Consider the following 13,104-nt stretch of genomic DNA (forward strand, 5'->3'; position numbering starts at 1 on the left):
TACCATGTTGAGGCTGAGCAAGGCCTTCAATAGGATAGTAGACTGCTGAAATAATCGCAGAGTTAATCATTGTTATAGCCAAGATCTGGACTATTGTTTTTATTTTAAGGCTAAACAACAAGGGGTAGCATACGCTACTTGCCCATCTCTATAACAAGGGTGTCACGTGTACACAACGTGAACACTACGTCTACATGACGTGTACTGTCACGTGACATGAATGTGACGTGTGGCAGTTTGAGGCCTTAGAAAAATACTTGTCTGCATTGACAGTCCATGTTAATTCATGGAAGAAGTTAAGGAACATGGCGAGAGATATCACTAGCTTCAAAAGGCTGAATTCTGTCCTGAATCACTCCCCAAATGTGTGTGTGTTGAGTCAGCGCTGCAGCAGACATCTGAGTCACGTGAGTGAGAGGAGACAGAGCAGTACGAGCGCAAATCACCTATTTCCAACCTTTTTCCATAGAACGTATTAACGCGCTCGAACTGATGCACATCAAGAAATAAGGCGACAATGCACAGAAAAACGACTTTATGAGATACATTTGCTCGGAGGTTGTTTAAACTGCATTCTAATGTCGACTTTGCTTATGGAAAACCATATCAAGCGACGGGTTTTACGCACACTCAGTTCTTAGGTCTCGAGCACTGCGCAGGTGGACATTTTAAATGGAAGTTATGGAACTCCCTTGCGTGCTTCTGATATGGGGAAAAGTCCACAATGAAGCTGACATCGAATATGGAGAGTGTATTGATTTATACGCATATGTTGGATACTGTAGCCCACCATTTCATACAATAAAAAATATTATGACATTATGATACCACTGGAGTCATTGCAAATCAATTTGTGCCACTTGCGTAGCCTCCCTTTTTTTCTGTTGACTGTATGTTTGTTTATTCCATGTGTAACTCTGTGTTGTTGTTTGTGTCGCACTGCTTTGCTTTATCTTGGCCAGGTAGCAGTTGTCAATGAGAACTTGTTCTCAACTGGCCTACCTGGTTAAATAAAGGTGAAATTAAAAATAAAATTTAAAAAACCAGGAGCTGGCAGGCAGATTTAGTAAATAGCCTATAACTTCAGTTTATTGTTGTTGTAGCCTTGAGTTATTATGCAATTATTAATGGCCATGTTTAGTTAATGAAATTGGAAGTTATCAATTGTGAACATGGTCACAGTTATATCTCAATTGCCGATCAGCTGTTGTTAGAATGCTTTAGATTGAAGGTAACGGTCAATCAGATTAGGCTATGGGTAAAATAAAAATGGCTGTTGTTGACAAGCATAGGCCTATTCAGTTCATATCCATATTATTAATATATGATTGAGTGATTGAAATTACGACCCCATCCTCAGTAGCCTATTCCAGCAGGGTATTGGGCAGCAGAAGCGCTTACCTCGAAATCACCTCTCTGTTCATGTTAAATCAAGATCTATAGGCTACCTGCATCTCGCTAACCAAACCATGACAAAGTTGAATTACAATCTTAAACCCAGATTCTAGTCTGTAAGCCTAGCCCAGGTATTCCAAAACTGGGGTACACCAAATAAAAAAATGTGAATCCCATTTTTAAATATATGTTTTCACAGTTTCAAACAGTACATTTATATTTTCCAACGGCGCTATACATTTGGGTGAGTTTTTTTTCTCGCCTGAGTAGCCTCGTTTCACTGCCAAAAATAAAATTAAACCATTTAATGTTCAAGCGAAATAACAACACAATGTTAAATACAGGTAGCCTAGTCAAATAATTCACATGAACCGTTACTCTCTCGTGGGAAACCTTCACTCTTGAGCAGACATTTAGAAACGAAACATGACTATTTGAAAAACAAGCCACCAGAGTTTGAGGGAGAATAAAGACGACTCTCGAGTAGTATAAAAGCAACAGATACCATTAATTAGAAGGGGCTAAAAGGGTCTTATATGGTGAGCTACCGAGTGGCCAGGACAGGCAAGACCTATACTATTGTGGAGGACTTAATTCTTCCTACTGCAGCAGATATGGCTGGGAAAAGGCCCCAAAAAACTATACAGACAGTACCTTCATTAACACTGTTTCACGAGGCATCAGTGACATGACAGGAGATGTTTTGAAACAATTACTGCTTCGCATACAAGCCAGTGAATTATATGCGTTACAGCTGGATGAGTCAACGGACGAGGTGGGCCTGGCACAGCTACTGGTATATGTCTGTTACGTTTATGTGGGGTCAATTAAGGAAGACATCCTCTTTTGGAAACCAAGACAACATGAAAGGATATTTTTAAAGTACTGCATGGCTTTGTGGCATCAAGATGTTGGTATCTGTACTGATGGTGCAAAAGCCATGACCCATCCGTAGCACGCGCTCCAGCAGGTGTATCTCACTGATCATCCCTAAAGCCAACACCTCATTTGGCCGCCTTTCGTTCCAGTACTCTGCTGCCTGTGACTGGAACGAATTGCAAAAATCGCTGAAGTTGGAGACTTTTATCTCCCTCACCAACTTCAAACATCAGCTATCCGAGCAGCTAACCGATCGCTGCAGCTGTACATAGTCTATAGGTAAATAGCTCACCCTTTTTCACCTACCTCATTCCCATACTGTTTTTATACTGTTTTTATTTATTTACTTTTCTGCTCTTTTGCACACCAATATCTCTACCTGTACATGCCCATCTGATCATTTATCACTCCAGTGTTAATCTGCAAAATTGTATTATTCGCCTACCTCCTCATGCCTTTTGCACACATTGTATATAGACTGCCCATTTTTTTCTACTGTGTTATTGACTTGCTAATTGTTTACTCCATGTGTAACTCTGTGTTGTCTGTTCACACTGCTGTGCTTTATCTTGGCCAGGTCGCAGTTGCAAATGAGAACTTGTTCTCAACTAGCCTACCTGGTTAAATAAAGGTGAAATAAAAAAATAAAAAATAAAAAAAGGGAGACATAGTGGAGTGGTAATACGCGGGCAAGCAGTTGTTCCCAACACCACTTGGGTGAACTGCAGCATCTACCGAGAAGCTCTTGCTTCCAAGGGAATAACTGACAGCTTGAAAGACGTTTTGGACACTACAGTGAAAATGGTTAACTTTGTTAAAGCAAAGCCCCTGAACTCTCGTGTATTTTCTGCATTATGCAATGATATGTGCAGCGACCATGTAACGCTTTGACAACATACAGAAGAAGCACATGACCAAATGAATTTCCCCCTGGTGGAATAATAAAGTTGATCTGAATCTGAATCGCATCAAGAGAAATGCATCATTGACAGAAATAACTTGAATTGTTGCATCTCATTGTGTTGTTGTCAGGTTGTTGTCAGGTGGCTAGCTAGCTCGCACAAAATTGGCCCTTTTCCTAAATTAGCCATGGATGGAGATAGGGATTTGGACACGCCACTTTACTTAATTCTCCATACTGGCCAATGATTACAACGGTAATTCTGATCCAACCATAAATTCATACTTTGTGCCCCTGGACTGAGATGTTGGAAGTTCAGTGTGTAGCTAGAAGGCTAATGTTAAGTAGCTAACATTGCAATCTAGAAGAAAAAGAAACGCACACCTATTTAGGCGAGGTGCTGGCTAGCGGAGTAGAAAACTTGAAAATAAAGGAGAGCCGCACACTCTAGGAGCTCAGATGCAAAAATGTAATATCCAATGTTTCGACAGCCAAGCTGTTGATCTGAAGCCATTCTTGTGATTTTTGTGACTTTTGCCATTGTAATTGTTTGTACGCTTGTGTAGTCTAAAATAAATGTATGACCGTATGCTATCCATTTGTTTTTTGTATGCTGTTCTTTGTATGCCATTTTAATATGAGAATGAACCAATGATATTAGGCCACACTTGGCCATGATTACAGACACCTGTGTGTCTTTTGACACTATATAAACGAGTCATCCCGCAGCGTTTGTGATTATACCCTGATGAAGACAGCTTGGCTGTCGAAACGTTGGTAATAACATTTTTGCATCTGAGCTCCTAGAGTGTGCCGCTCTCCTTTATTTTCACGTAGCTAACATTGCCCATGAAAGGAAGTTAGGCTAGTGAGCAAGCATTTTAGCCAGGTAGCCTAGGAGAGCAAAACATAAAAGTGTGTACTGTATAACAGTCATAGACCGATGACATTGGCGTTTCTCTAGATGTACTGTAGGGTGAATCAACATGTTTTTTCTTTTTGCACAAACGCATGCATGCATGCACACACACACACACACATACATAAATCAGAACCATGGACAGCTACATCATTTTTAGCTTACATTGGACTTAATTGTTTTTGGTATATTTTTGTTGTCATTGTATTAGACTAAACATAGGTGATTTGATTATGTTGAAATGATGATGTTGAAATGGTGCTCCTGTTTTCTTTGTGACTTCCGTTAACTCTCCGTGGTTCTAAATCAATAGCTGTTTAGTAGTCTGAAAATGTCTGAAACATTAACTTGCTTGACCATACTGTAGGTCATGTAACTGTTTGTTACCTGCAATATGCTTTGTGGACTTCACCTGACAGAGGTTGCTCTCCGGTTTTGTGATGAAACAAAGGTGTGGTTGAATTTATCCTGCCACTGTGTCTCCTTATTGTCTCGACCTTAGGCCTATATAGCACGGTCGGAAGGCATATGAGCTAACAGGTTATAGATCAAATAACGCAATTATCACAACACATACAGTGCCTCCGGAAAGTATTCAGACCACTTCCCACATTTTGTTACGTTACAGCCTTATTCTAAAATGTATTAAGTATTTTTTTCCTCATCAATCCACACACAATTCCCCATAATGACAAAGTGAAAACAGGTTTCTAGACATTTTTTTTTTTACTGAAATACCTTATTTAAGTATTCAGACCCTTTGCTATGAGACTCAAAATTGAGCTCAGGTGCATCCTGTTTCCATTGATTCTCTTTGAGATGTTTCTACAACTTGCTTCGAGTCCACCTGTCGTAAATTCAATTGATTGGACATGATTTGGAAAGGTACACACCTGTCTATATAAGGTCCCACAGTTGACAGTGCACGTGAGAGCAAAAACCAAGCCATGAGGTTGAAGAAATTGCCAGTAGAGCTCCGAGACAGGATTGTGTCGAGGCACAGATCTGGGGAAGTTTGGAACCAGCAAGACTCTTCCTAGAGCTGGCCGCCCAGACAAACTGAGCAATCGGGGGAGAAGGGTCTTGGTCAGGGAGGTGACCAAAAACCCAATGGTCAATCTGACAGAGCTCCAAAGTTCCTATGTGGAGATGGGAGAACCTTCCAGAAGGAAAACCATCTCTGCAGCACTCCACCAATCAGGCCTATATGGTAGAGTGGCCAGACGGAAGCCACTCCTCAGAAAAAGGCACATGAAATCCCACTTGGAGTTTGCCAAAAGGCACCAAAAGGACACTCAGACCATGAGAAACAAGATTCTCTGGTCTGATAAAACCAAGATTGAACTCTGGCCTGAATGCCAAGATTCACGTCTGGAGGAAACCTCTCACCATCCCTACGGTGAAGCATGGTGGATGGCAGCATCATGCTGTGGGGATGTTTTTCAGCGGCAGGGACTGGGAGACTTGTCAGGATTGAGGGAAAGATACATGGAGCAGAGTACAGAGAGATCCTTGATGACAACCAGCTCCAGAGCACTCAGGATCTCAGACTGGGGCAGAGTTTCACCTTCCAACAGCACAACGACCCTAAGCATACAGCCAAGACATTGCAGGAGTGGCTTCAAGTCTCTGAATGTCCTTGAGTGACCCAGCCTGAGCCCGGATTTGAACCCATTGAACATCTCCGGCGAGAAATGAAAATAGCTGTGCAGCGACGCTCCCCATACAACCTGACAGAGCTTGAGAGGTTCTGCAGAGAAGAATGGGAGAAACTCCCCAAATACAGGTGTGCCAATCTTGTAGCGTCATACCCAAGAAGACTCGAGGCTGTAATCACTGCCAACGGTGCTTCAACAAAGTACTGAGTAAAGGGTCTGAATACTTATGTAAATGTGATATATCTGTTTTTTTCTTTATAGATTTGCAGAAATGTCTTAAAAAACATTTTTTGCTTTGTCATTATGGGGTATTGTGTGTGGATTGATGAGAGAAAACAGCAATTTAATCCATTTTAGAATGAGGCTGTAAAGTAACAAAATGTGGAAAAAGTAAAGGGGTCTGAATACTTTCCGAATGCACTGTAGATTGTAATGTGGCTTTTTTTCTGGCTTTCCCATTGATTTTACCCACACACAGTTACTGACTGTGTTAGCTGTGTAGTTGTTTATCTCTTCTGAGCAGTGGCCTGGCAAGAGAGCAAATGTTCTATACATGGCGAAATCACACATTATTAGCTCATTGTTATGGATGTATCCCCAAAAGAATCACTAGAAAACAGTTTAAACAAACACAGATGCAGCTATTCTGGCTACACTGTTTCAAGTCAAAATTGCCTGGCAAGCTAGCAAGCAAGGGATACGAACATTGCCATCATGGCAATGGAACACTTAGAATGAACGACTGGGTCCATAGATTTAGGGTGCGTTCATAAATTCACTCTGGCTATCTATTCCAATTTCAGAGCACTCTCGTCTGAGTGTGCCAGATTGCAGAATAAAAGCACATTTATGCTTGAATCGAAAATGTGGTCGGAGGCTCCGTATGGAGGGTGTGACACAATTGTGGAGCCTCTGGAGGCATGCAGAGGGCAAATTGATCTCAGTACCGCATCACCGTGCCCTCCAAAATGTTTTAATAATGCAGAGGGCTCCAGTATATCGCCGCATTGACATGATTGGTTGATGGTAGGTGGCGGTGGGAGGTCCTGTATAAACACAAACTCGGCAAGACGGAGCTGCTCTTCCTCCCGGGGAAGGACTGCCCGTTCCATGATCTCGCCATCACGGTTGACAACTCCATTGTGTCCTCCTCCCAGAGCGCTAAGAACCTTGGTGTGATCCTGGACAACACCCTGTCGTTCTCAACTAACATCAAGGCGGTGGCCCGTTCCTGTAGGTTCATGCTCTACAACATCCGCAGAGTACGACCCTGCCTCACACAGGAAGCGGCGCAGGTCCTAATCCAGGCACTTGTCATCTCCCGTCTGGATTACTGCAACTCGCTGTTGGCTGGGCTCCCTGCCTGTGCCATTAAACCCCTACAACTCATCCAGAACGCCGCAGCCCGTCTGGTGTTCAACCTTCCCAAGTTCTCCCACGTCACCCCGCTCCTCCGCTCTCTCTACTGGCTTCCAGTTGAAGCTCGCATCCGCTACAAGACCATGGTGCTTGCCTACGGAGCTGTGAGGGGAACGGCACCTCACTACCTCCAGGCTCTGATCAGGCCCTACACCCAAACAAGGGCACTGCGTTCATCCACCTCTGGCCTGCTCGCCTCCCTACCACTGAGGAAGTACAGTTCCCGCCCAGCCCAGTCAAAACTGTTCGCTGCTCTGGCCCCCAATGGTGGAACAAACTCCCTCACGACGCCAGGACAGCGGAGTCAATCACCACCTTCCGGAGACACCTGAAACCCCACCTCTTTAAGGAATACCTAGGATAGGATAAAGTAACCCTTCCCCCCTTAAAAGATTTAGATGCACTATTGTAAAGTGGCTGTTCCACTGGATGTCATAAGGTGAATGCACCAATTTGTAAGTCGCTCTGGATAAGAGCGTCTGCTAAATGACTTAAATGTAAACTTAGTTCCTTGACAACTTCCTTCACAACAGCTCTGCTGTTTAAATCCCAAAAGAATGTTTGCTCTGACTTCTGCATAGGCAGCATGCAGTAAATACTGTATGGCCACCGCAGTTTTTGGATTGACCATGTAGGGCCTTTAATTGATGAATTTACAAACATATGACCGGTGTCAGTTAACACTGGGGGAAAAAACATAATTAAATTGTTGCCAGTAGCATAGTTACAGTCACCAATGCTCTAGATAGCTTGATAACAGCCTGACTACCTCTAGGGTGAGTAAAGTGGTCAGAGTGAGGTGTTCTCTCATTTGTGTCTGGAAGTATCTAGCAAGCTAGCCGACGTTAGCCAGTTAGCTTGGGTGCTTGACTGCGGTTGAGGTCAGAACGCTCGGGTCAACCCTACTCGGCCAGAGTGTCCACATCCAGCGTGCGCTCTGAATGTAAGAAGGGACAATCTGACAACTCTCAGAATTTACCAATGCCCAGAGCGCACCCTGAGCACTCTCTGGCACCCCAGAGGGGATTTACGAACGCACCGTTAGAACAAAAATATTTAACGACTGGGTCGCATCTCTGGCATCGTTGGGACTATATCTCTCTTATTTCTCTATAGGGTAATACATGTGAATTGTCTTAAACATCCGTAATTCAGTTAACCTGCAGTACGGAAGCAATACTGTAGTTGCAGTCAAAAAGCGCGCTTTCAGACCCGAACCCTTGCCCTTTGGCAGCAATAGATCGACGGGAGGGAGACACCGGCTTACGACGTCAAATGCAACTAAGTAGACAGACAGAGAGCCAGCCAATGCCGGAGCGAGCGGCAGCAATAACCTCCCATTTCCTGTGTTGGATCATAGGGAGTCTATCCTGATAACCACCAACCGCTTGAATAATCCCAGAGGTTGTCATTATTATATAAAATCCTAATTTGTGTGTATTTAATGTGGTAAACAGGGTTTGTACACAAATAACACCTAAAAAACTACTGGGTAAAGCATCACATGCTCATGTTTATAGATAAAGAAGGACGTCGCTCGATTTGTTACGTGCGCTCTTTTGGGGGTAACTTGTCAAGGCACGGAATCAGAGGGGTCCTACATTAGACAAATGAATTGAACTGGAGAATAGACACAAACCGAAAAGAAACCCGATTTGATAGGGGACAGAGGAGAAAGGGGGGATTCAGCTAGCAACGAACCTTAAGACGAAGGAGGATCATAGATAAATAGTAGGTGATTATTTTGTTGTCCTATTGACGTGGTGTAAAATGACAGATTATGTTCAAGTCATTGTTATTGTCACCCCATCTTGACAAAGGGACCGAAGAGGCTATACGTTGACACAACGTGACAGTATAGCCTATGGGTTTAAACCAGCAGTTTAGACCGATAGACGGTTGAACAAAGGAGTAGGCTACTTCGATGTCTATGTTTATTTGCATTCATGTAAATATTTAAACAAATATGTGTGTGTGTATATATATATATATATATATATATATATATATATATATATATATCTGAGTCAGAACATAATTGGTTATAATCAATTTATCAAATTTGGGGACAGATTACAAAACATTATAGGTAAAAACAATTTATTATAATTTCAAGATTCCAAGATATTTTGCATAGCTATACCAACTGGTGACCGTGATGTTTTTGTTAGTCAGCCTACACCAGATTGCTCCTGCTCTTCAAAAATTGTAAAGAAAATGAAAGTTATTATACATTTAAGAATGAATTAATAATTTAGTCTAGAGCTCTTCTTCTCATCTGTTCCTCTATCGTCCCTCTCCTCGTCTCCAGGACGGAGTTGAATTTTTCCCCCGTCATCTCTAACTCGTCCAAAGAGCTATAGGTTCTTCCTGCTCCCTCTCACCACCTTTTCAGTGTCCATCCTCGGTGCGCAACGGGTTGCTCCAATCCCACACTGTCTCAATGAAGGAGGCCGATGCAATCAAGCTCTTCATCGGGCAGATACCCCGAAATCTTGAGGAGAAGGACTTGAAACCCATCTTTGAACAGTTCGGGAAGATCTATGAGTTGACGGTGATAAAGGACAAATACACGGGGATGCACAAAGGTAAGGGGAGAGGAAACAATTACTGTGTAGGCTATGCTGTAGAGCGCACGGGAAATACTTGATTATATAATGCACAGTTCTATAGAAATACGTTGTCTCCCACACTGTGCATTGAATCCCTATTTCCTTAGTATGGACATTTACTGTAAGTTACAATGCATAGTCCAGCTGTCAGGCATGAGACATTGTTTAGGCTATATGATTGAGGGTATTTAGGCTATGCTATCTATGTAACAGGTGTATTGCCACTGGCAGATATGGCCAGCCTACAAAATAAATGTGTTTCATAAGTGCACCTGCCAGCTTGTCTTTGGACCAGCTGACCCAATGGGTTACGTCTCAAATGGCACCCTATTCCATATGTATTGCACTACTTTTGACCAGGACCTACAGGGCTCAGGTTAAAAGTAGTGCTCAATATAGGGAATAGGGTGTCATTATAGAGAATAAGTTATCTTTTTTTACAACCAAATCTCTATTTTTGATGTAAATGGCATGTTATAGAATGGTCCAGATACCTTTTATCAGGTTTCAAGTATGACCCAGATGCAGACAGTGTCGAAGAAACCACCGTTTATTTTTAGTACGTGGGCAGGCAAACAACAGGTCAAAGGCAGTCAGAGGTCAGTAATCCAGATAGGGTGCAAAAGGTCCAGAATGGCAGGCAGTCTCAGGGTCAGGGCAGGCAGGGGTCAATAATCCAGTGAGGTAGGGCATGGTATAGAACGGCAGGCAGGGTCAGGGCAGGCAGAACGTTCAAAACCAGAAAGGACTAGAAAACAGGAGCAAGAACAGACAGGAGCAGGGGAACAAACACTGGTAGGCTTCACTAACAAAACGAACTGGCAACAGACAAACAGAGAACACAGGTATAAATACACAGGGGATTTACATTTACATTTAAGTCATTTAGCAGACGCTCTTATCCAGAGCGACTTACAAATTGGTGCATTCACCTTATGACATCCAGTGGAACAGCCACTTTACAATAGTGCATCTAAATCTTTTAAGGGGGGGGGGGTGAGAAGGATTACTTTATCCTATCCTAGGTATTCCTTAAAGAGGTGGGGTTTCAGGTGTCTCCGGAAGGTGGTGATTGGCTCCGCTGTCCTGGCGTCGTGAGGGAGTTTGTTCCACCATTGGGGAGCCAGAGCAGAGAAAAGTTTTGACTGGGCTGAGCAGGAACTGTACTTCCTCAGTGGTAGGGAGGCGAGCAGGCCAGAGGTGGATGAACGCAGTGCCCTTGTTTGGGTGTAGGGCCTGATCAGAGCCTGGATAGTGGGGAAGATGGGCGACACCTGGATGGGGGTGGAGACAAGCACAAAGACAGGGGAAACAGATTAGGGTGTGACACCTTTTTTGTGATCTCACATTTTTTGAGGGGTTGGGTTAAATGCATTCAGTTGTCCTGTGTAACAGCTCTCGTTGGTGCTAGAAAGAGTAGACCAAAGCGCAGCGTGGAAAGTGTTCATGATTTTAATTTTAAAAACACTCAAACAAAATAACAAAAACACTGAATTCTTTCAGGCAACAGTAACTAAACAGAAAACAAGATCCCACAACCAAATTGTGGGAAAAAGGGCTGCCTAAGTATGATCCCCAATCAGAGACAACGATAGACAGCTGCCTCTGATTGGGAACCACACAAAGAAACAGAAAACATAGAATTTCCCACCCGATTTACACCCTGACCTAACCAAACACAGAGAATAATAAGGATCTCTAAGGTCAGGGCGTGACATACTGGCTAGGTATCCCCCTTTCTCTAGTATGGGGGGCCCTGAAAAAACATGAGCAAAAGCTCCAAAAACACCCAAATATGTCCTTGGCAAAGTTCTCAGTGTAGTGATGCAGGTCTTTAGATGTTGTGTCATGAAATTGTATTTTCCATTTTGTTTCATCTCGAGCGATACTTCTGTCCATTCTACAGGCCAAAATAAAGGAATCACTGGAGTAAATGAGTGATACAAAGTATAATGAAAGCATGGGGTGCTTGCACACTGCTCTTGCCAGACGCTTGTGGAATCTATGCCAAGGCGCATTTACATATACTGTGAAAAACAACAGTTCCTCTCTCAATGCGAAAAATCTTTCCAAAATTGCCCCTCAATAACATCCAAGCCTTGGTGTGGAATGGAACATTGTCATGCTCTGATCCCACATCTCCACATAGTTTTGCAAACAGGCGTGCGTGCAGTGGATGTGGTTTGATGTAGTTTACAATTGAAGTTACTTGCTGCAGTACATACCCCAGTTCTGTGCTCAGCTCTTTTGCCGCCAGTTGCTCTCGGTGTATCATAGAATGCGTCCATATGGCAGAGGGAGACACATTCATAACTAGAGTGCAGAGGCCGGCCGGCCTGCCCGCCATAGATGAAACCCCATCTGCGCAAAAGCCCACCATTCGATCCCATATGTAATCTGTTTTTTCGTCAATATAGCCACGCAGCATCCCCTATATCGTTTCATGCTCGGGAATCGTGAGACAGAACAATATGTCCTCGTAGATAGCTTCCCCAGACAAATAGCATCCCCTGACAAAAGTCAATGCGTGGGCATCTAATGCATGAGCATCTCAGCCCTCACAGCTAACGTCCATTTGGCGAGCATAAGCCGGGGAGTTTTTGAGTTGTTCAGTCAGTTTCCTCAATAGCGTAAATTCTTCATTTAACAGTGTTATCTGACAAAGGTATTGATGTGAGTTTCTGTGCCTCTGACTCCCCACACATTGTTTTCAACATATCAATTCCGGCCTGTATTATCAGAGTCTCTGCAATAGTGTGTGATGTTATAGCGTAGCAGGCCTAGCCATCACTGTGGGAATGATTCAAGTGCAACGGTCAAATGCAACCTTTTCCCATGACCTAAGTGTGCTCTCTGGTTGAATTTTATATTTGAATCATTTTCATTTAGATTTTTAACATTAACCAGATTACAATGATTTTGAGACACAAAAACTATGTTATAATATATATATATATATATATATATTATTTTCAGGTTGTTGAAAAAAGTGAAAACCCATTTTTAGAAATCTTTGCAAAATGAAATACAGAAATATCTAATTTACTTAAGAATTCACACCCCTGAGTCAATACATGTTGGAATCACCCTTGGCAGCGATTACAGCTGAGTCTTTCTGGGTAAGTCTCTAAGAGCTTATCACACCTGGATTGTACAATATTTGCACATTATTCTTTATAAAATTCTTCAAGCTCTGTCAAGTTGGTTGTTGATCATTGCTAGACAGCCATTTTCATGTCTTGCCATAGATTTTCAAGCTGATTTAAGTAAGAGCTGTAACTAGGCCACTCAGAAATGTCATCTTGGTAAAAGCAACTCCAG

At 42.8% G+C, this 13,104-nt stretch overlaps 1 protein-coding gene across 6 annotated transcripts in view; it reads left to right on the top strand.

Moving 5' to 3' along the window:
- Nucleotides 1-8,438: 8,438 nt before the first annotated feature.
- Nucleotides 8,439-13,104, top strand: part of LOC118399122 (CUGBP Elav-like family member 3) — a 35,561-nt gene continuing 30,895 nt past the window's right edge. For 2 of the 6 annotated variants that reach the window (XR_004828769.2, XM_035794928.2), the window contains exons 1-2: nucleotides 8,439-8,902; nucleotides 9,483-9,759. Coding sequence is in view for 5 of the 6 variants with exons in the window: in XM_035794928.2 (XP_035650821.1) it covers nucleotides 9,615-9,759 (145 nt within the window). In the remaining variant the exon portion in view is untranslated. The remainder of the gene's footprint in view (nucleotides 8,903-9,482; nucleotides 9,760-13,104) is intronic. The other 4 variants (XM_035794926.2, XM_035794930.2, XM_035794929.2 and 1 more) reach the window with 4 other exon arrangements.

The sequence above is a fragment of the Oncorhynchus keta genome, chromosome 20 (assembly GCF_023373465.1).
Source record: "Oncorhynchus keta strain PuntledgeMale-10-30-2019 chromosome 20, Oket_V2, whole genome shotgun sequence".
Lineage (NCBI taxonomy): Eukaryota > Metazoa > Chordata > Actinopteri > Salmoniformes > Salmonidae > Oncorhynchus > Oncorhynchus keta.